Source organism: Protopterus annectens, chromosome 15.part0 (genome assembly GCF_019279795.1).
Source record: "Protopterus annectens isolate FY-2018-M chromosome 15.part0, PAN1.0, whole genome shotgun sequence".
Lineage (NCBI taxonomy): Eukaryota > Metazoa > Chordata > Ceratodontiformes > Protopteridae > Protopterus > Protopterus annectens.
This window is the reverse complement of record NC_056749.1, coordinates 93,271,975-93,297,461: the sequence shown is the minus strand read 5'-3', so window position 1 is coordinate 93,297,461 and position 25,487 is coordinate 93,271,975. Positions and strand designations below refer to the sequence as shown.

The window sequence follows — 25,487 nt, the reverse complement described above, 5'->3', positions numbered from 1 at the left end:
CTCATGGTACTTGCATTACAGTGGCCTAAATAACAAAGTGATGAAAGTTTTGTGGAATTTTTTTTTTGTGTGTTTACTACATTGTCATGACACATGCCTATCCAATATTAATGAGACAAGAGTGTCTGTCTATACTACCTATGAGGCTGGCTCCTTCAGTGACCACCATTGTTAAACATTTTCCAGTCATCTGTCTTGATGTTATGGTACTGGGTAAGTTACCCACATTGCAAGTTAATAGTCAGCTAGTCCTGTGTACCCCCAAAAGTCTTATTATTGCCAAACCTGAGTGGACAAATAATGGTTGTTTAGCAGTTTAGTAATAGTGTGTTTTCATTTTCTTTATTATAATGCTATCATTTCACAATGGCTTTCTCCATATTCAGAAATTTACACAGACAAAAAAAAAAAAAAAAGCAACACACAGCATACTATCAAAGTCAGTTTGTCAGTATACTAAAACTGAGGCTCACTCCAAATTCTTCCAAAGCACCACTGTTTAAAAAAAGGATTTGTTTTTCCACAACTTTCCCAGTAATCATATCATAAAAGAAAAAAAAGGACTCAAGGAGTTTGAAAATCTTTCAGGTGTGCAAACTGTTGTCATCACTTATTTGTGGTAAGATGCCCCTTTTGTAGTTACTCATTTGTAGTAAGCTGCCCATCCCCTCCCCTTACTTTCACTCCAGACAACCAAATGTCTTTATGCCAGCTCCACTGACTAAAAGGGATAAAGCCTTGGCTACATCTGAGATGACCACAGTTTGACCAGCAGCTTAAGCAGTAGAAGGACCTGTTAGTTTGAGAGATGGACTGATTGCCTCTCTGTAGAATGGGTTGGGAAGAGAGTGCCTGGAGAATGTCCTTTGGGTATAAATTCCAGTGTAGACTGGAGATCACCAGAGCTGATTGCCTTTAATGGAAGCAGGGCTAATTTGCCCATAATGAACGCCTATGGATCTCAGCACTTTAAGGCCATCATGAGCATATAGCTTGACATTTAGAATTGCAAAGAGAAAGTCCTTTTCCTACACATGTAGATGGCACCACCCTCAGTGGTGTGTATAAATCTCCCCTCTGGGGAAAGGAATGGGCTGTACATTACCCAGTGGTCGAGAAACAAGGGGGACAATGACGCATCTGAAGAGGAAGGCTCAATGGCCAGGCAAGGATGAAGCAAAATAAAACAAAAGTCACAGTGGTATTATAGAACACCTTTAGAACATCCTGTATGTCCCTTACTGAGCACAATAGTTATCTTAACAAATTAGCTGAAATTCCCATTAAACCCAATGTCTTTCTACTGGAGTACTTCAACTACCCATCAATAAACTAGGTGACCTACACTGTTAACAGTCAGCATGCCCATCACTTCCTTGACATTATACATTTTAACTTTCTTTTTCAGATAGCTAACCATCCTAATAGCAGCTCCAATATCCCTGCTCTAGTCCTCACAAGCATGTCCACATCTTGCACATCTCCCTGCATATCACCCTGCCTTGTTAGATCAGACCATAATTTAGAGTCCGTTTCCATTAAAAGTGGCAGTACTTCCACTATAAATACTTCTGTTCTTAGGGAATTCTTGCAAGCAAACCTTCCTCAATTACTCGACGACCAAAATATATTTTGCTGTAATCCTTCTCTGAAGTAACCCATTGGTAAAGTATCTTCCTATGCATGTAGATGCTACTCCCAATTAAATAGTTTTATTGATAAGGCAGTCCCTCTTTACACCAAATATAATTAGACATTTAAAAACAAATGGCTCCCTATTGAAATGTCATCACTTAAAATAATGAGTGCTGACAAGCCAAAAAAAAAAAAAATGACTGAAAACACAGGAGAAGATTGAATCTTGAAAATAACTCTTCTCCTTTAAATTGCTTTTTCCAGTAAATGGAAGCCTCCATGCACATTTTCATGTGGGAGGTAAGCCCCCCAGACCCACAAACATTTACATATATATATATATATATATATATATATATATATATATATATATACACACCAACTATGAGATCACTATACCTCAGAGAAAAAGGAATATTCTTGGATTTAGTATATGTAACTCTGATCTTTCAGACATTCACTCTCTGTATTTTGGGACACAATCTAGCTGGTCTCGTCATTTCAAATGGTTACCAAACAAACCCCTGTGGCAGAATATGCTGATGAATTTTATAGTAAGAGGAGGAAACAGCTTAATGCTTATAAGAGGTCTCATTCTACATACTTTAAGAGCACATTTAAGTAAACTATCAAAGAGCTTAAAGGAACCATTAGGATGCTCAAAGCTAGGTATAAACTTAAAATAGCCCCGAAACCAAAGATAACAACAAATCGTTCTTCAACTATATCAGGAAGTTAAGAAATAGCATCCAACAATGTTCAAAGCTCATCTGTTATAACACTGCACACTGATCCACAGGCTAATATTCAAGCTGACAAATTTAATTCTAATTTTACTCTGCCCACAGTTATAGCTGTTCCACAGGACCTTTAATTTCTATGGTCAATGTTTTCTCATTCTTCTGAAAAATGAAGAATACCTCATCCATGGGTCGTGATAACAAAAAGGTTGCCTAAATATCAGTGAAAAATATAGACTATCTCAACCCCAACTTAACTTCTTTAATCTAAGCATCTGCGCTGGTCACATTCCTGAAGCCTGGAAAACAGGCATCATAATACCATGACACAATGGTGGCCCATCCAAAGTCTTGGTAACTTTAGACCCATAAGTTTCAATAACCTTATATGAAAGCTAAGGAGTACATTATCTCAGACCTCATTAATCTGGAGAATGAAAATCTCTCTAACCTGGACTCTCATCAATTCAGCTTTGTCAAAAAGGTCCTGCCTCTATAACATAATTAATTTCTTTGAAAAAGTAATTAAATCAATGGATTATGTTTATGCAGTGCATGCAGCATATCTAGACCTGGCCATGTTTATGCAGTGCATGCAGCATATCTAGACCTGGCCAAGGCCTTTGACACTATTTCCCATACAAGTATCATTGACAAACCTGTAAACCTGAATATAAAGCCTTACACTGTGTGATGGATAGCTAGCTGTTTACTAGACAGAACTCATGTGATTAAAGTCCCAGATGCTACTTTGAAAAGCAAAAAAGTTACCAATAGTGTACCACAGGGCTCAGTTTTGGACCCTGTCTGACTGGATCTATATTTCTTAGACCCACAGGCGAGTATTCCTTAACTGTGATTAACTACGTTTTCAGATGACTGTAAATTGGGTGTTGTTATTCGGGCTTCCACTCATTCACAAATGCTCCAGCAATGGTTAAACCATGTTCAAAACTGGTGCATGGACAATGGTCTCAACTTAAATATAAAAAACGTAGTTCAGTTTGATAAACAAAACAGCTTCACTTTTCATATACGAGATTCATCCCTCCAATTAGAAACTGCTGTAGTTCTAGACATTTTTGTTGATAATTCCTTATGATTCAAACATCATGTTGCCACAGTATTTCAAAAAACCTTCAATATGGTTCATATAATAAGTTTACTGGTACACAGGTAAGTACTAGGCTATCTACCCTTGTGGGACATTTTAAGCATTGTCAATTTCCCTTTTGGTGCTCAAATTAACTTATCCTGTTTGGTGTTAGATTGGCCTTACCAGTTCCATGGTCGATAATTATATATTACACCTAGCAAGTACAACTGGGATCATACCATAGATAATTTGAAGGGAGTCACACATGGAATTAAGCATTTATGAGCTGCATCTGTCCATATGTAGAACAGGGGGCATTCCTTGGCTAAATTTTCTATTACCCATCCATAGATCTAAGTTGCGCTTAAATATGGTTGTAGATGAACTTTGTTTAATGTGGATGGGGAGGAGTTTGTTTCAGTTGTATCCTCAGCAAAATATACTTGTCTTTCCAAACCATTCTTTTGATTTTTCAGAAGAGGTTTGGATCCACAGACTGAGTATATCTGATACTATTTAACTTGCTGATGTATACCACGTCCATCAGTAGTGGGTTGGGAAATGCTCTGTATGCCAGACATAGGCCAACTCTTAGCAGTCAGTAGGATATCGAGTATAGCAACAGGGCTCTGAGTCAGTCCTCAAAGAACAAATTGCTTAGGCCTTCTATCCTTTTAGTATGGTATCTCTGTGGATGTTCAATTGTTGCATGTGTCATGACAGATACATGCCAAAAGGGGGCATTATGTTCAATGACTGCCCCAGTGCAGGCTGAATAAAGTAGGGCAATGGCACCCCTGGTTCTATACAAAATTACTTTGTTTATAATCTGCACAATATAGAAAGATTTTCTTATAACAATGGACACATGTTGGTAGGAAGTTAGGTCACTGTCCACATAAGTTCCCAAATCCTTTTGTATGGTATTTTTTTCTTTGTGGGTATTCAATTTGTTACATGTGTTTTTTTGTTTTTACAAAAAGAAAAATGCCGGAAGTTAGTCACTGTCCAATAAGAACAAATTCAATGGGGCGGACAATCCTATGTGTTCATCTAAAAGCTCCTCAGTGGTCCTATAGACTGCAAGCTTAGTAACTACCCATGAAGTTTAAGAACAAATTCAATCACAATCCTATGTGTTCATCTAAAATCCAAAAATGCTTCAAGTAATACCATGTTAATATAGTGGCAAAGTGTATCTTTTAGTTTCAAACTTTACTAAGAAGCACAATCAATGCCACACATAAGCAGTAATATGACAACGTCAGGCAAGAAAAATGTACATCCCACCACCCGGAATTGTCTGAAAAATGGCTGGTTCCATTTATACTTGTCAGCTTCCACATATTTTCTAATTGTATTGACAATACCTCTTTAAAACCCATCGCTGCAGTTCATCCCTAGCACTGGCAACCGATTACATATTTGTGTGTAAAACAAAAATACAAAACATGATGATGATCTTGTGGTAAAGGAGTGACTGCCCTTTATTATCCTATGCTGAGTGCTTTATTTACTCTTTTTGCAACTAATGTCAGCTCTAATTCCTTCTTATCTTAGAGAAAGGAAACCACATTTGCAGTGGTCTCTGACAAGCAAAATGTTATATATGAGTATATTATGTTATATTGCAGATGAAACTGGTTGAGACCCAATACACAAAACAATGGTATGTACAATAACTTTAATAAAAAAATCTAAACACAATGATCGAAAAAGTAACCAATCTGTTTACATTTGCAATCAAACCCAAGCCCCTAAAATTAACATTATGCCAAATCATACCTATCAAAATACAATTGTCGCAAATATAAGCAATGTGTTAACATTTGCAGTTAAACCCAAACCACAACACTTGCTCTTAAAATATTGCGGCTCTGACCCAAGTCAGAGAAATGCATTAAAAAACGTTACTGTAAGTATGAGCTCAAGGATAATTCTCTGTGCTCATCTAAAATCCAACAATGTGTTTAGTAATACCATATTAATATAGTAACAACATCTTTCCATCTCTCACACTAACATTCTTGAATCCATTTCTCAAGCACATTACCATACCTACCTTACAAAGATATCCCCACCCCTAAACAAATACCTCAAACACTATTTTTTGTGTGATGGGGCTTTGTCCCCATACCCCCTGAAATGATGTGGATTTGCCCCTGCATTCCTGTAAGCTATATGTACTAAGCCCATGATTGCACAACCATGAAGACAGAGAAACACTCTAAAGTTGTGCTATAGTAACAACCTTGGTAATGCATAGTTACCCTAGACCTTCTGTTGCTACAGCCCTAACTTTATCTTACATTAAAAAAAAAACTTTCTGTAACTCATCACTACACATGACAGAATTAGGCACCAAAGCATGCATCAACACACACGTCTCACACAATAACTATGTTCTTACTTAACTGCTACTCAAAGCCTACCCTACTTACCCTCACACACAGACACACAGGGTGACAAATGGTCACACAGGGTCACAAAGGGTCACACACATTCACACACATTGAAACTATCTTCTTACCCAACGCTTGCCTTAACTTAATTAAATAAACACTCTCACAAGTGTGTGTGCATGAGCATGCAAGCACACACACACACACACACACACACACACACACACACACACACACGCACCCACTTACCTCTTTCAAAAAAACAGCCATTCAGCGCTTAGAAGATATTTGATAAATGGAATTTTCAAAAAAAAAACATCATTTAACACAGCTGAACAAATGTACATTTAACTAAGGCTTCAGGGTCCATAGACAAATAGCTAAAGACATGGCTATAGATGTAAACATACTGTATAGTAGAAAGACATGGCTATAGATATACACATATAGTATAAAGACATGGCTGTTGATATACACATATACTATAGCTTGATAGCTTCACTGGGCCCTTGCCTAAGGGCTCCCTTCCCCATTTCCTAATGTCTCATTTATTTTAGTAGAGGCAAGGCCAACATAACTCTGAAATGAGTAAAAATCCTCAAAACCATTTTTTTATATTTTGCTGCAAGACAGTCCTGTTTCTTTCTCCTGGGGGTGAGAGTTGAGCATTAGGGAACAGATCAATGTACCAGTACTATGGAAGGCTCTGCTCCATCCCTCCTAGCCTCTCTCTATAAATAAATGGCTGACTTGCACTTACTTCCTGGATTGTGAAATGTGTGTGCTTTAACCTAGATAATTAATGACTGAGCATGCAAGTGTCTCTTAACAGTATAAGCCTGCTCTGGACTTTTATAGGGCAATTACCGCCCCACTGGTAGACATTGGTAATATGGTGAACAAGGCCACCTTCCTGTCCACAGCAAGAGCGAGTTTACATTAGCTTCTCTAGTCAATACTTTCCCAGCTGGTCCCCCAGTGGCCATGCTGCTAATCAATTACAGGTCATCTGAGTTGCAGGTAGGGCTTCATCCTTCTATGCCACACTATTAGAAACTTTATAATGAAGGCAGACTACTGCTAGATGCAGGATTCCTCTTAGTGTATAAAAGTAGAATACAATAGGTAATATTTAGGAATAATTTTCACAAAAGTGGGTGGAGCTGACAGCAGTACGACAGCTATAGGTAAAAATCAAGGTTGCTTAAAAAAAATCACAGGGTATGTTGGACAATATGCTTGTTTGGAAACATAAGTGGGCCACTATATTTTGGAAGACCATGTTCATTTCTACCGTTTTATGAAGGGCCATTGTCATGGTTGGTCAAAATACCTTTTAATTGGTGTAGCATTTTAATAGATCACTTGCTTAGTCTGTAGTAAGTGCATATTTATCAGTTCTTCAGAACTTTAGAAAAAAAAAATCAGATCAGTTTCAGTGATTTTCAATTATCCCTTTGTATCATTACAGTCAAGCACTGATTACACAAAATGATCAAATTGTTTTTTATATGTTACAGATCAATAACTGCAAATCACGAAGCAGAAAACAAACAGGTAATACATTAAATATCATAATATTTAAGCTCACACTTTTCTGTTTAACTGGTATTGTTTGCCATTTTGCATGGTCTCCATAGCAGAGTAGAAGAGCTATTGTATTCTGACTGACTATGGAATAAGGTTATATGTACCACCAAGGGGGTTCATATTAAAAACACAAATGTTTACTTACCTGAATACCTAAACGCCGGCACGTCTTCATCGAACTGTGAAAACATTGATCATCCTGAAGCGTGAAATCCAAAATGTCGAATCGTCATGGCTGGCCCTTCTGCGGTATAGCTCAGTAAGGTAAGTGTGTGATAGTTACAGACCTTAGGGTTAGGGTGCGGGTTAAGGTAAGTGCATAGATGGTAATGTATGTTAGATTTAGTGTAGGGTTAGAAGTAGGGTTTTATTAAGTGCATGTTTGTGGATTATTTAGTTTGTTTGGGTATAGCTTTTTAAGGTAAGTGTGCAATAGTTACGGACCTTAGGGTTAGGGTGCGGGTGAAGTTAAGTGCATACATGGTGGCATATGCAAGATTTAGTGTAGGGTTAAAAGTAGGGTTTAGTTTAGGGTTAGAAGTAGGGTTTTGGTTAGTGTATGTATGTGTTTTTTTTAGTTTGTTTGTGTAGGTAGTATGTAGTGGGAGGTGGGATGGGACAACTATGACATTTCGAGTTTTTGAATTTCGTGGTTTAGGGCGTTTGATGTATTTGCGGTTCATGGAATATGTGTCGGTGTTTAGATGTTCGGGTAAGTAAACGTTCATGTTTTTAATATAGACCCCCTCCAAGATACCCTTTTTACTGTGTGATTTGTGGATTGGAGCATCCTATTTCATAGGTTCATAGGTTTATAGGTTCATAGGTGTGTACTAGGCTAATGGCCCTGGAGCCTTTACAAGCCTAGCCCAAAGGATTGACCTGGCATAGTGCCACCCGACCTTAGTTCCCAGTGCCTCTGTGAAGCAGAGCCACTGGAGTAATCCCTGGGGTGAATTTTCTATTTCCCATCCACTCATTAAGATTTCTCTTGAAGAATTCCAGTGAGGTGCTCTGCTTGACATGTATAGGAAGTCTATTCCATAGCATGGGCAGTCTCTAGGTTATGAACCTGTCCCTCCAGCATGTTCTGTTGATTGTGGTAATGAGGTTGAGGTCTCGGGAGCATGTGGCGTGGAGCGATTGGGATTTCTTTAAATGTAGCATTTCTAACAGAGCTGGGTAAGACATGGCTTTAAGTCAAGCAGAGATCGCCTCTTAGTAGATGATATGAGACAGAGAATAGCTGGAGTTTTTTGAGTCTGTCCATATAGGACATGTGTTTAAGGCCTACGATCCTCTTTGTGACATCATTGCTAAAGATCTCAGGGGAACTGGTATAACAAAGTGATGAAAATTTTGTGGAATTTTTTGTGTGTGTTTAATACATTGTCATTCATGACACATGCCTATCCAATATTAATGAGACAAGAGTGTCTGTCTATGCTACCTATGAGGCTGGTTCCTTCAGTAACAACCATTGTTAAAAGTTTTTCAGTCATCTGTCTTGATGTTATGGTGCCAGGTAAGCTACCATTGCAAGTTAATAGCCAGCTGGTCCTGTGTACCCAAAAAGTCTAATTATTGTCAAACCTGAGTGGAGAAATAGTGGTTGTTTATCAGTTTAGTAACAGTGTGTTTTCATTTTCTTTAGTATAATGCTATCATTTCACAATGGCTTTCACCATATTCAGAAATTTACACAGAAAAAAAAAATAACACACAGCATACGATCAAAGTAAGTTTATCAGTATACTAGAACTGAGGCTCACTCCAAATTCTTCCAAAGCACCACTGTTTAATAAAAGGATTTGTTTTTTCACCACTTTTCCAGTAATCATATCATAAGAAAAAAGACACGAGGAGTTTACAGTCTTCCAGGTGTGCCAGCTGTTGTAGTTATTTGTAGTAAGATGCCCCTTTTGTAGTTATTTGTAGTAAGATGCCCCTTTTGTAGTTATTTGTAGTAAGATGCCCCTTTTGTAGTTATTTGTAGTAAGCTGCCCTTTGTAGTTATTTGTAGTAAGATGCCCCTTTTGTAGTTATTTGTAGTAAGCTGCCCCTTTTGTAGTTATTTGTAGTAAGATGCCCCTTTTGTAGTTATTTGTAGTAAGATGCCCCTTTTGTAGTTATTTGTAGTAAGATGCCCCTTTTGTAGTTATTTGTAGTAAGCTGCCCCTTTTGTAGTTATTTGTAGTAAGCTGCCCTTTGTAGTTATTTGTAGTAAGATGCCCCTTTGTAGTTATTTGTAGTAAGCTGCCCCTTTTGTAGTTATTTGTAGTAAGCTGCCCCTTTGTAGTTATTTGTAGTAAGCTGCCCCTTTTGTAGTTATTTGTAGTAAGATGCCCCTTTTGTAGTTATTTGTAGTAAGATGCCCCTTTTGTAGTTATTTGTAGTAAGCTGCCCCTTTTGTAGTTATTTGTAGTAAGATGCCCCTTTGTAGTTATTTGTAGTAAGATGCCCCTTTTGTAGTTATTTGTAGTAAGATGCCCCTTTTGTAGTTATTTGTAGTAAGATGCCCCTTTTGTAGTTATTTGTAGTAAGATGCCCCTTTTGTAGTTATTTGTAGTAAGCTGCCCATCCCCTTCCCTTACTTTCACTCCAGACAGCCAAATGTCTTTATGCCAGCTCCATTGGCTAATAGGGATAAAGCCTTGGCTACATCTGAGATGACCACAGTTTGACCAGCAGCTTAAGCGGTAGTGGAACCTGTCAGTTTGAGAGACGGTTGATGAGATGCTGACTGATTGCCTCCCTGTTGGAGGGTTGGGAAGAGCATGTCTGGAGACTGTCCTTTGGGTATAAATTCCAGTGTAGACTGGAGATCACTTAAGCTGATTGCCTTTAATGAAAGCAGGGCAAATTTGCCCATAATGAACGCCTATGGATCTCAACACGAATGCCATCATGAGCATAATTGTAAATAGAAAGTCCTTTTTCTACATATGTAGATGGCACCACACCTAGTGGTGTATATAAATCTCCCCTCTCGGGGAAGGAATGGGCTGTACAGTTCTCAGTGGTGCAGAAACAAGAGGGGCAATAAAGCATCTGAAGAGGAAGGCTGCATGGTCAGACAAGGATAAAGAAAAATAAAACAAAAGACACAGTGGTATTACAGAACACCTTTGGAACACCCTGTATGTCCCTTACTGAGCACAATAGTTATCTTAACAAATTAGCTGAAATTCCCATTAAACTCAACACCTTTCTGCTGGGGGACTTCAACTACTCATCAATAAACCAGGTGACCTACACTGCTTATGGTCAGCATGCCTATCGCCTCCTTGACATTATAATTTTTAACTTTCTTTTGCAGATAGATAACTATCCTAATAGAAGCTCCAATAACCTTGATCTAGTCATCACAAACATGTCCACATCTTACACATCTCCCTACATAATCACCCTGCCTTGTTAAATCAGACCATAATTTAGAGTCAGTTTCCATTAAAAGTGGTGGTACTTCCACTATAAACACTTCTGTTCTTAGGGAATTCTTGCAAGCAAACCTTCCTCAGTCACTTGATGACCAAAATATATTTTGCTGTAACCCTTCTGTGAAGTATCCCATTGGTAAAGTATCTTCCTATGCCTGTAGCTGCTACTCCCAATTAAATAGTTATATTGATAATGCAGTCCCTCTTCACAGCAAATATAATTAGACATTTAAAAACAAATGGCTCCCTACTGAAATGTCATCACAGGAAATAATGAGTACTGACAAGCCAAAAAAAAGACCAAAAACACAGGGGAAGATCAAATCTAGAAAATAACTATTTCCCTTTAAATCGCTTTTTGCAGTAGTTGGAAGCCCCCATGCATCTTCCCATGTGGGAGGTAAGCCCCCTGACCTACAAAAATATATACCAACTCCGAGATCACTATACCTCAGAGAAAAGGGAATATTCCCAGAAATGGCATCTTGGCTTTGGTATATGTAACTGATCTTTCAGCCGTTCAGTCTCTGTATTTTGGGACACAATCTAGCCAGTCTCATCATTTCAAATGGTAACCAAATAAACCCCTGTGGTGGAATATGCTGATGAATTTTATATCAAGAGGAGGAAGCAGCATAATGCTTATAAGAGGTCTCATTCTACATACTTTACGAGCACATTTAAGCAAACTATCAAAGAGCTTAAAGGAACCATTAGGATGCTCACAGCTGGGTATAAACTTAAATTAGCTCCTAAAACCAAAGATAACAACAAATCATTCTTCAACTACGTCAGAAAGTTAAGAAATAGCATCCACCAATGTCCAGAGCTTGTCCATTATAACACTGCACACTCTGACCCACAGGCTAATATTCAAGCTGACAAATTTAGTTCAAATTTTACTCTGCCCACAGTTAGAGCTATTCCACAGGTTCCACAGTCTCAGCCAGCCTCTTTAATTGCTATGGTCAATGTTTTCTCAGTCTTCTGAAAAATTAATACCACTTCATCCATGGGTCCTGATAAACAAGTTGCCAATCAGTGCAAAATATAGGCCATCTCAACTCCAACTTAACCTCTTTAATATAAGCTTCTACACTGGTCACATTCCTGAAGCCTGAAAAACAGGCATCATAATGCCATTACACAATGGTGTCCCAATCAAAGTCTTGGTAACTTTAGACTTATAAGTCTCACTAGCCCCATATGAAAAGCTAAGGAGAACATTACCTCATTAATCTGGAGATTGAACGTCTCTTAAACCTGGACTATCATCAATTCAGCTTTGTCAAAAAAGTCCTGCCTCTAACATAATTAATTTCTTTGAAAAGTAATTAAACCAATAGATTGTGTTTATGCAGTGCATGCAGCATATCTAGACCTAGCCATGTTTATGCAGTGCATGCAGCATATCTAGACCTAGCCAAGGCCTTTGACACTATTCCCCATACAAATATCACTGGCAAATCTGTAAACCTGAATATAAAGCCTTACACTGTGTGGTGGATAGATAGCTGTTTATTAGAAAGAACCCATGTGATTAAAGTCCCAGATGCCACTTTGGAAAGCAAAAAAGTTACCAGTAGGTACCACAGGGCTCAATTTTGGATCCTGTCTGACTGGACCTGTATTTCTTAGACCCACAGGCCGGTATTCCTTAACTGTGATTAACTAAGTTTTCAGATAACTGTAAAATGCTCCAGTAATGGTTAAAGCATGTTCACAACTGGTAAATGGACAATGGTCACATCTTAAATATGTAAAACATAGTTCAGTTTGATGAACAAAATTAGCTTCACTGTTCATATACGAGATTCATCCCTCCAATTAGAAACTGTTGTAGTTCTAGACATTTTTGTTGATAATTCCTTATGATTTGACCATCATGTTGCAGCAGTTGTTCAAAAAACGTTCATTATGGTTCATCTAATACGTTTACTGGTTCACAGGCAAGTACTAGACTATCTATCCTTGTGGGACATTTTAAGCTTTGTCAGTTTCCCTTTTGGTGCTTGAATTAACTTTATCTTGTTTGGCGATAGACTGACCTTACCAATTCCGTGGTTGATAATTCTATATTACACCTAGTAAGTACAATTGGGATCATAACATAGATATTTTGAGGGGAGTCACATGTGGAATTAAGCATTTATGAGCTGCATCTGTCCATATGTAGAACAGGGGGCAGTCCTTGAGTAAATTTTCTATTACCGATCCATAGATCTAAGTTGCAGTTAAATATGGTTGTAGATGAACTTTGTTTAATGTGGATGGGGAGTTTGTTTCGGTTGTATCCTCAGCGAGATATATTTGTCCTTCCAGACCATTGCGTTGATGATTCAGAAGAGGTTTAGATCCACAGACTGAGTATTTCTGATACTATTTAACTTGCTGATGTATACCCTGTCCATCAGTAGTGGGCTGGGAAATGCTTTGTATGCCAGACATAGGTCAACTCTTAGCAGTCAGTAGGATACCAAGTATAGCAACAGGGCTCTGAGTCAGTCCACATAGAACAAATTGCTCAGGCCTTGTATCCTTTTTGTATGGTATCTCTGTGGGTATTCATTTGTTACATGTGTCGTGACAGAGACATGCCAAAAGGGGGCATTATATTCAGTGAGTGGCCTAATGAGGGCTGAATAAAGTAGGGCAATGGCATACCTAGTTCTATACAAAATTACTTTGTTTATAAGCTGCACAATATAGAAAGATTTTCTTATAACAATGGACACATGTTGGTAGGAAGTTAGGTCACTGTCCACATAAGTTCCCAAATCACAAACAACCAGGTCAGCTCTTAGGTGTGTGTTGTCAATGTGGTAATTTCCTGAGATAGACTTCCCAAAGGATACTATAATGCATGTTTTAGCATTTAGTTTCAGTCTGTGATTTTGGCACCAGTTGTTTACTTGGGACAGACCTTCCTTCAGGATGGCCAAGTCATTTGGGGAATCAATGATTGCTCCTAACTTGCTGTCAACTGAAAACTTAGCCCTTTGATATTGGCTTTTACTTCAGAGAAGTAGATGCAAACAGGAGAAGCCCCAGCATTGAACCCTTGGGGACTCCACTGGTGACTGGTCTCTCATGGAGGTGGCTTCACCTATTTTGATCTCCTGCATCCTCTCTGTGAGCCAACTGACAATCCAGTGGTTTATGCAGGTGTTATTCCCAATTTATTTTTCTTTTCTACTATGCCCAAGTAGGGAATTATGTCAAAAGCTTTGGCCAGGTTGAGGTATGTAGTATGTACCATTTTATTTTCATCCATTGCTCTAGTGACCACCAAATTAAGTAGGCATGACCTGTCCTTGACACATCCAAAGTGAGATGGGTCCAGTGTTTGTAGGTTCCCTATGTCCTTATTGATTAGATCAATGATGTGTCTTGCTACGGCTTTACATGTGAGGGTGGTCAGACTTATGGGTCTGCAATTGCCAGGATCTGTGGAAGGCCTTCACTTATGCAGGTGAATGACTGTAGCTATTCTCCATTCTCTGGGTACCAAACCTGTATGGAGACTGGGGTTGAAAAGTGTTAGGAGTGTGACTAAAGAGTGCTTCACACTGTTTAGGCTGCATCTAGGATATTGCCTGGACCCATCGATGCTGTATTTTTAGCTTTTGACAGTTTTTCTAAGGCTTGGTCTTGTATGATAGCTTGGTGAGCTAGTTTCAGATATATCTTGTGAGATAGATGGAGGAGAAAGAGAGAGAGCAGTAAAGATAGAGCTGAATTTATCAACTAGTAGGCTCACTCTATCATGGGCCTTGCTGAGGTAACATCATTCATAATTATTTCAGCATATTGTTGAGTTGTTGAGTTGTGTTTCTGATATTTTGAACATAACTAAAAAAGGACTTGTGATTAACTTTGTCTTAGAAAGATGTTTTAGCCTCAAACTTAGCTTTGGTAGATTTTATTAAGCTCCTGAGTTGTTTCTTTATTTCAGTGCTGACCACTCTATCATTCTGGGAATTGGTCTTTTACTTTTGTTCAATTATTGCAAAGCTTGATATTATTGTTCCATCATGTGGGTTTGTTTCAGGGCTTTGCCCTTGTTCCTACAATAACTGCATCTATGCAGTTGTATACGTGCTGGTATAGTGTGGTGGTGTATATTTTCATGTATTCGGTTAATGGGGAATAGAGGGGATATGAAGCCTGCCAATGTATCACATAGGAGTAGGTAGTTTTTCTTAGAGACATTTCTAAAGTTACCTTGGGTGGAAGGGGTCTGTGCTTTCCATTTTATTTAAAAGGAGACAGCTTTATGGTCAGACCATAAAAGTGAGACAGATGATCAAGGGCTGGTACAAGATTTCCCCATACTGGTAAGGGCAAGATCCAAGATGCTGCCCCTCCCCCCACCACTGGATGCTCTGACTAGTTGTTCCAGAGCATTTGTATTGACAAAATCCAGGAATGTCTCTGTTTTGCACTAATGGTGGTCTAGCTTTCCCAGTATATAGCTGGATAGTTTAGATCACATAGGAAAATGGCACCACTGGGTTTAATTCTGAGTGATTCTAGTTCTTGTAGCTAGGTATCTTTATATAAAGATACTGAGTGTGATAAGAAACCATTTTGTAGATATACAAAATGTGATAGAATTAAAGAAACACAAAGTGATAAAGTGTGTACAGATTCTGAAATGTATTCACACACACACAGTAGATTACAGATATATTTAAAAAAAATCTTATGCAAAGTGGCTTGGTGCCACAAAGAGGGTGGCAAATTGTCCTAGTAACATCCAATAACTTTAGATACTGAAATTAGATTATTTTGAAAAAGAACTACACAAACTGGACCCAAACAAAGCACATGGAGGAGCTGCAGTTAGTAACAAAGACCTGAGAACACTTCAGTATGACCTTACAGTACTATCATATCTGTTATTCACTAGGTCATTTAAATATGAGTAGATTCCTCAAGACTGGAGACATGTACTTGTTAGACACATCTTTCAGGGAAGGGGAATTGTACAAACCCAAACTCATACAGACCTATATGTTTGCTTTCTTATTGTGGAAAAATAATGGAAAAGGTCATTTTGGATAAATTGTCTGAGCTGGGAAGGTTGGGACTTAAAAGCACATATCAGCACACATATTTGAAAATGATATATGAACATCTGCGACAAGATGCTCCATAATAACACGCTGACAACTATAAATGAAAATTTGTGTGATGTAAACTTTATAGACTTAATTTCAACCTTTATAAGGTCACACACAAAACACTGATTAATAAATTAAAACAACTAGGTATTGATGCGATCTTGACAAGATGCATCTGTCTAATAAGAGGGTTCTGTCCAAGGCCCATCCTTGTTTAGGATTTTTTTTTTTTAATTTTTATTTTTCTTTAATTTGAGGGGTTCTACAGTAGGTATGAAGATGAGATAAAAATGGGTAAAGTGATTATATCTTTTACAGATATGGCATTTGTGCAAAATAACTTGAATAAGTTGACTATTTGGGCACGGGATAATAATATACTGAAAAATACATCAAACATTAAGCATATGAGATTTGGGAGGCATAGAGTGAAGGGGGAATATTTAATGCAGAAAACAGTGATTGTAACTATTTCTTCATTTAAGGATGCGGATATATGGATAGAGCCAGCTTTGAGTTTATCTAATTGCATCAACAAATTGGTTAATAATAGAAATAAATGACTGGCTGTATAAAAATATTTATAAAGTCTAGAAAACTATGAAATTGATGTTTGTGAACTGCATTAGATACAAAACTAAAGTTAGGAATTATAATATGGAAATCTTATAAGAAAACAAGCATGAGTAGATTGGAATAGAGAACAATGGAAATATACTAACAGCATCCATGGATGTGAAAATTTAAGATATTATGAAAGATTGAAATATCCAAATTTGTACTGTGTATCATTGATATGTATGTATATATATCTATATATAAATATATATATATATATATATATATATATATATATAAAATATATATAAAATATATATATATATATATGTGTGTATATATATATATATATATATATATATATATATATATATATAGATATACATATATATATATATATATATATATATATATATATATATATATATATATATGTATATGGATCACCTTCATTTCGTCGACAGTTCATTTCGCCAACACTCAACTCAGCAGGCTATTTCACTGACACTTCATTTCACTGACACTCATTTAGTCGAAAATTATATATGGCCTATTCCCCACTATAGAGCGACCCTGGAGTTAGAATATATAGTAAGGGGGGTGTGGGGGGCTTTGCCCCCCACATACTGGGATTCTATAACGGTTTGTTGGTAATAGTTATTCATTGCACTTGTAAGAATGCATCTGTATACTGTAAAACGTTTATGATATGTGTGGGGTCTTTGCCCCCCACCCCCCTTTACTATATATTCTAACTCCAGGGTCACTCTACAGTGGGGAATAGGCCATATATCATTTTCAATGAAATTAAGTGTCAGTGAAATGAAGTGTCAGTGAATTTAGCCTGCTGACTTGGTTGTCGATGAAATGAAGGTGACTATATATATATATATATATATATATATATATATATATATATATAGATATAGATATATATATATATATATATAGATATATATAGATACATACATATACACACACACACACACACACACACACACATATATATATATATATATATATATATATATATATATATATATATATATATATCAGAAGAGACCCTATGCATGTAAATGGGGTATTATAGCAAGTACCCACGCCTGGGTGTGGGTAATGCTGGATTTACCCACGGTTGGGGTTGACCAAACAAAGCCAACTGTGGGTAAATCCAGCATTACCCACACCCAGAAGTGGTTATTATTATATTAATGACATTATTTAAGAAAAGAAAGAATTACTTTTCTTAAATAATGGCATTGTATAATGCCTCTTTACTGCCCTTCCGTAGCTGTCTGGTATTCTGTGGCAGTTCTGATGTACTGTGCATGCCTACGCAGTACATCAGAGCTGTGGATAAAAGCAACGGAGAACGCAAGATCTCCGTTGCTTTTTTTTTTAAAAAAAACTGTCTCGCTATGTTAAACCCATTTAATATAGCGAGACAGCTTTAAAAAAAAAAGCAACGGAGATCGCAAGATCTCCGTTGCTTTTTACACACTGTGTCGCTATGTTAAAGGAGTTTAACATAGCGAGACAGCTTTAAAAAAAGCAACGGAGATCTCCGTTGCTTTTTTTAAACCTGTGTCGCTATGTTAAACTCTTTTAACATAGCGAGACAGTGTTTTATACTAATGGAAAAAGTCCGGACGACCGGACCTTTTTCCGTTAGTATATTGAGGGATTTACAACGGGCACGCTGGTTGAGCTGGCCAATCAGCATGCACGTTTTAGGGGAGGCATTGTATAATTAGAGACAATTACCTCTTAGACTGTTTGGGGTTATCAAAGAACAGTAGAGTGCCGTCAGATAATCTATGTAGAAGATTACATAGTAATGAGTAGTGTACTAGTTGTTTCTCTGACAGATTAGCTGATGCATGGAAGATACTACCATATTATATTAAAGCAATCACTAGGGTGTGTGTGTGTGTGTGTGTGTGTGTGTGTGTGTGTGTGTGTGTGTGTGTGTGTGTGTGTGCCCACATCACCGTGGTAGGGCGGCAAGGCTATTTCACTCTGAATTCTCTGTGTTCAGGTGTAGAGTTCCTGTCTGTATTCACAGGGCTGTTACTGATAATGGTATGCCTTATGGGTCCATTATAAAGACGTTATCAGTCACAGTCCTGTGTATCCAGACAGAATGAGTGAGTGAGAAAGCAAAAGAGTCCCAGGGAAACCCAGGGATATGAAGTTATGATTTCTAGCCATGTGCCAAAAGACAGAGTCTTAAATGTTAATGGAAACCTGTGCTGAGAATGCTCTGTCATCACACGCTGCAAAAGAACATCACGTATACTCTGCAATAATTATTAGCCTGGCAATAATAGGCTGGTAAGTGCAACACTCATTAGATGATATTTTTTACTTTTGGAAGACAGAATACTGTTGTAGTGACACCCAAGTATTAGGGAGTGGGAGCCTAGGGAAAATGGGTCTATATCACATTATCGCACAACAATAAAATTGAACGTCATACGGTCAGCTTCATATGTTTGAATTTTTCGATGTGCGAGCATGTAAACAGAGGTCTCCATTACAGTGCAGAATGGGAAGATTTCCCTTTTCTGCACTGCAGTGCGATCTTGGAGTTGGTATATTTAAGTAGTGGGGATGTGGGGGTGCAGGGGGTCTTGCCCCATGCTTAAGACATTCTGTAGTTAATTTTTGTGTTTTTTTGTTTATTATTATGTTTTAGAACATTTACGAGTTTGATCATATGGTGGCGACCATATGGTATTCAAACTTGTAAATGTCCGATAACATAATATAAATGCGGGAAAATACTGGTATACAAAGGCATAATTTCAATATTGCCATTAAAAGACTAGTTCTTAACAGAGACAGTGTTATTCAGCATTATGTATCCACAGGTGAGGGGCGGGGGGGCACTAGTGTTCTAGGATATGTTTCTTTGCCTAGCATGGAAAGTCATGTCTTAAGGAACCACTTTTATTCAGAGTTTGTTGTATTCGGGGAGAGAAGAGATCCAGGGTTATTTAAGGAAAAAAATGCATACTAGGCCAGAGTCCTTGCACCAACTTATAAGGTCTTAGTAAAAATAGAACAATAGACAAAATACTCAAGCTCCATCAGGTGGGGCTTTTTATGAACATGGTTCTTTTGCTGCTATTAGATGCAACCAGTAAAAGTAATCTGTTGCAATTTTGATAAAAACATGTCAAGTTAGAGGATGTGAGTAAGAGATCCAACAAAATCTGCACCAAATCTTTGCAAATAAGAATTGCTATTAGAATTAAACACAAGTCAAAAATATTCTTTCAAGTCTTTGTACAACGCAAGCATTTTTAAAATGAATATTACAAGGTTTCATTAAAAAGTATGTTAAATTACATATTAGAAAAAGCAATGGGAGAACACAGCTTTATAAAATGAAAAAAAAAAACGCTGTGGCACTTTGTTTCATGTTTTTCTGTTGGTATGTTCACTTCTTTTTTAGGATGAAAACAATGACAGCATTACATACGCAACTCTGCAGCTACGTGAAGGCCCTTCAATGCCAAAAAAAGTTGTTCAAGAAGAGGCAACGGAGTACGCAGAAGTTCATTTCAAGCGTGTGCCAAATAATGATGTCACCTATGCTGATGTCAGTATTACGAAGTTACGCACAAAAGAAGCGATATCACACTACTATATAGAGGAGCATGGTACAGAATATGCTACAGTTAAGAAAAAAACAAAGCCGTCTAACTAAGAAGCAATTGCAAGAGACACCAGTTCCACAGATTACTTTTCCAACAGACATATCAAGAAGTATATAAACTGTGATAATGACATAATTTTAAAAAGCCTGCAATCCCCTGGTTATATTCAAAGTTTTCATACAATGTGAAATGGTGAATTAACGTTTTGTTTACTATAAAAATAATGGGAACCAGTAAAATAAAGGAAAAGTATTGGTGAAAAAGAGACAAGGCATATTAGAGAAAAAGCAGTACAAATATGGGAGTACAGTAGAAAGATGGGTCCTCTGAGCTAGATTAGCAGGCTGACAACTGGGAAAAAGGGGAGTGGGGAACCTTTTATTTGCCCTTATAGCATGTGAGCTTCGATGGATACATAATGTGCAGATGGCAGGACAGCCCTCAAGAGTAGCAGTCAGTTCATGATGCTAAAGTAGACCCAATGTATACTGTATCTGACTAAATGGAAAACATACACGACTGCAACCTGTTTATGACAACTGCTATGACAGCTTATCCATTAATAGAGATATATAGGGGTGCTGACACTGCTTGGTTAAGGGAGGTGTCATTGAAAGCTATTTTTCATGAATTAATAAGGTGTATTGTGCAATAATAATTTCATCTGTTTTAGCATTAGAGAGACAAGATCCCTCACAGTTGAAGGTCTGCAGATTTGGGGGAATCCTAACACCCATAAAGAAAGACAGGGGGCTGACAATTGAAAGGCATTACAAAAAAGACAATACTCATGCACCTAAAGAAGTTGGGGGTGGCAGATACGTTAAGAAAAATCTTTAAGTGACATTAGCTGCCTGACAAATCTATTACACCAAATAGATCTCAACTAAAAGTGGTGTGACAGCAGATTCTGTCTTTGTTTACATTTTCACTCTACCCTTCTGAGCATGTCCCAGGTTTGGTTGGGGATGGGGTACTTACAGGAAGTTTCACAGGCCTCAGTCAGATTCCATCTCAAACTGTGATTGTACTCACAACAGCTTTCCCTGAGTCATTAATTAGTTTCACCTATGCATTTTATCCTCCGAGAAAAGTAGCCTTTCAGGAATGTTTTGAGCTGACTTACAAGAAAGCATATGAACAACACAAAGCTAAAACATTAGTACACAGACTTTTCTGCTAGCATAATTTCTTGTTTGATTTTGCACTGATTTCCGAATGTTAATTAACTGCAATGATTTTGTAGCATGACTGCCACTAGCACTGTAGAAAGCATATGAATGATGCAAGACTCAGTAGTAGAAACAGTCTTGTTTTTTTTGCTATATTGTTTATAATCTCTAAATACTAGCCAGCGGTAAAGACTTTCTGACATGCTTGTGGCTCTGTAAAAAGCACATCTTTATTTTCTAGTCTAAAGCACTGATTTCTAAATACTAATGAAGTGCCCTGAATTTTATTAATCTGTCTGCTTCTAATTCTGTAAAAATAAGTGTGATGCAAGTTTTAATATTAGCAGAACCACTCATCTATGCCTTTAATTTTATAGTTTATTTTATACTAACCACGCTCATGCCCATCTTAAATTTTACTCACTCAGTAAGCCATCTTATTTCTTACTTTCTTCGTCACCCCAAAGACTAACCTTTTCAAACTGCTGAGATGCTGGCTAATAATCATGTGATTACAAAGTACTGTAAAAAAGTTACTTCTGACTTTGTAGTTTCTTTCTTGGTTGATGTTTATGCTCTTTTTTTTTTCTTGCCATGTTAACTTTTCAAAGTATAGCCTGTATATTTTGATTCATGTATTTACTGCGCTATGGAGCTTTTCTCCCCAGGCATCCGCTGCAAATGGGCTCCTGGCCTAGTCGGACATTTCCTGGTAAACAAATGTAAAATAAAAATAAAATAATAAGTAAATATTTTGTGCTGACGTCTGGCTACTAGCGGAGTGCACTTCTCAGTATGCATGTTGCATCTTTGTGCGTTACTGCACTGTACAATATGTTCTTCAGCACTTTTCTTCTCTTTGTTTACCTTACAACTGTATGCATTCATGTCTGGTGCCATCATGGTTATCTGTAAACAAATAACTGAAACGGTACTGTATAGGCTTTTAGTCATTGTTCCTTCTGTTTGTAATCTCTGATGATGAACTTAGTCTGAAAACAATTCATCCTGTATGATGTTCACCTGCACAGTCCAGACTCACTAGACAATAAAACAGTGACTTTTTCACATTTCAAAATTTACCAACTTCCACTATTAGATGTTACTTAACATAAAGCCAACAGCTTTAGCTACTGATTCCCTGCTAGCTGAATATTTAACATTGGAGGCAGATGCCCTGGCCTTCCCCATCTTCATTGTAATTACAAAGCCATTGCCATCCCAGCACTACTATCAGATATCTTGGAAAAAATCTATCTATATCCAGCTCACTGACCACTTCGCTAATTACAACCTTCTATTCATTCAAAATTCAACATGGTCTTCATCCTAGTCACAGCAGTACAACAGCCCTAATTAGGTTCACCAACAACATTCATCAAAACAGAAATGAAGGTAACATAGTTTAATCTTTATTAATTTATTTATCTAAAGTCCATGCCAAGCTCCCACTTGAAATCTTTGTAGTCTCGAATTCCCACTCTGCAAATCTATTAAAATAATTTCCTTCTATTTCACTTTCATGCTTTATTTCTCTCCTTTACTATCTGACATGTAATACACTGTTTTTACACATCTGGCATCATATAGATGGAACCTTTGACTTCTACATCATACCTTCACTACTGCTATACCACTGTTATGTCTTTTCCTGGTGATACTTTTGTTATAAAACGTATGTTACCTTTTATTACATTGTATACACAATAAAATGTGAAGGCTGCTAGAAAAACCTCTTAGAAACGGTCAGCAGCTAAAAAACTTTTTAATGTCAATTCAAATCAACACAAACAGCATAAATGCTCCAAAGTTACGTACATTTTTGTCTACACTACTAGACTTCATCAGATAAGTTCCCTGAGTTCCACATCCAGCATTAAATCAAACAAAACTCTGAACCAACCAATAGAATACCACAATTAATTAATAAAATACATAATAAATATAAAAACTTAAAATAGCACCCTGCTTCAACATTGAAAAGTGTGTGGAAATCAGCATAACAATATATATTAAATACAGCACTCTAATAACAATAAGTATAGAATATAATGTATAAAATATATGGAAATAAAAAAAATATTCCATTCACTATTGATCTAAATGTCTCCATCCAGTGGTTAATATACACAAGTGCAGCTTGTAAGGTGAACTGTTAAAAACATCACCACCTTTTTCTTTTAGTATAAAAATCCCACTTTGTAAAATAAAAGTAAAAAACATAATATCAAACCAGACCCAAAATGTTAAGATTACTGCAATGGGCATTGTCATCAGGACTCTAAAGTTATAGGTGTGGAGTGTTATTTAATATTGTATATAAGTTTATAATTTAGCAGCTCTCAATTTTAATAATGGAGCAATTGAGTTGTTCTTGTTTAAACCAGGTGGTCTTGTAGCATCTAAGGTCGCATGCCAAAAAAGTTCTCTGTATTCCAGTAGGGTCTCCCATGGACCCCTTCTGGCTTCCACGAGAACATTCTCTAATACAAAAAATGAAATGTTTGCCTGCACACACCTCAGACAGTGTTTGTACAGAGCGCTTTTTGTCATTTTTAGTCCTAATATCATACATAATCTTCTTCTTTTGGCTGTTCCCGTTAGGGGTCGCCACACTGGCTCATCTGTTTCCATTTCTTCCTGTCCTCTTCATTTTGCTCTGTCACACCAACCACCTGTATGTCCTCTCTTACCACATCCATAAACCTTATCTTAGGCCTTCCTCTTTTTCTGTTACCTGGTTACCTGGAAGCTTCATCCTTAGCATCTTTTTCCCAATATACTCAGCATCCCTCTTCAGCGCATGTCCAAATCAATATAATCTTGCCTCTCTGGCTTTTTCTCCAAACCTTCCAACCTGGGCTGACCCTCTAATATACTTATTCCTAATCCTGTCCACCCTCGTCACACCCAGTGCAAATCTTAACATCTTTAACTCTGCCACATCCAACTCTAACTTCTGCCTTTTTGTCAATGCCACTGTCTCCAACCCATATAACATAGCTGGTCTTACTACCCTCTTGTAGACCTTCCCTTTCACTCTTACTGGTACTCGTCTGTCATAAATCACTCCTGACACTCTTCTCCACCCACTCCATCATGCCTGTACTCTCTTCTTCACATCTCTTCTACACTCACCATTACTCTGAACTATTGATCCCAAGTATTTAAACTCATCCACCTTCAACACCTCTACTCCTTGCATCCTCACCATTCTTCTATCCTCCCTCTTACTCACACACATATATTCTGTCTTAGTCCTGCTGACCTTCATTCCTCTTCTCTCTAGAGCATATCTCCATCTCTCCAGGGTCTCCTCCACCTGCTCTCTACTCTCACTACAGATCACAATATCATCTGCAAACATCATAGTCCACGGGGACTCCTGTCTGATCTCATCTGCCAACCTGTCCATCACCATTGCAAATAAGAAGGGGCTCAGAGCTGATCCTTGATGTAACCTCACCTCCACCTTAAATGCATCCGTCACTCCCACTGCAGACCTCACCACTGTCACACTACCCTTGTACCTATCCTGTACCACTCTTACATACTTCTCTGACACTCCCGACTTCCTCATATAATACCAAAACATCTCTCTAGGCACCCTGCTATATGCTTTCTCTAGGTCGACAAAAACACAATGCAACTCCTTCTAACATTCTCTATACTTCTCCAGCAACACTCTCAGAGCAAACATCGCATCTGTAGTGCTCTTTCCTTGCATGAAACCATACTGCTGATCACTAATAATCACCTCCCTTCTTAACCTAGCTTCCACTACTCTTTTCCATAACTTCATGCTGTGACTGATTAATTTAATCCCTCTGTAGTTACTACAGCTCTGCACATCACCCTTATTTTTAAAAATCGGCACCAAAACACTTTTTCTCCATTCCTCAGGCATCCTCTCACTTTCTAAGATTTCATTAAACAATCTGGTTAAAACCTCCACTGCCATTTCACCTAAACACCTCCATGCTTCCACAGCTATGTCATCTGGACTAACAGCCTTTCCATTCTTCATCCTCTTCATAGCTATCCTTACTTCCTCCTTGCTAAT

At 37.6% G+C, this 25,487-nt stretch overlaps 1 protein-coding gene across 1 annotated transcript in view; it reads left to right on the top strand.

The window, feature by feature from the left end:
* The window catches only part of LOC122789800 (tyrosine-protein phosphatase non-receptor type substrate 1-like), a 502,255-nt gene extending 480,068 nt beyond the window's left edge, over positions 1 to 22,187 (top strand). The window contains exon 7 of the mRNA XM_044057242.1: positions 20,048 to 22,187. Coding sequence (XP_043913177.1) covers positions 20,048 to 20,302 — 255 coding nt within the window. The 3' untranslated portion in view covers positions 20,303 to 22,187. The remainder of the gene's footprint in view (positions 1 to 20,047) is intronic.
* Positions 22,188 to 25,487: the final 3,300 nt, after the last annotated feature.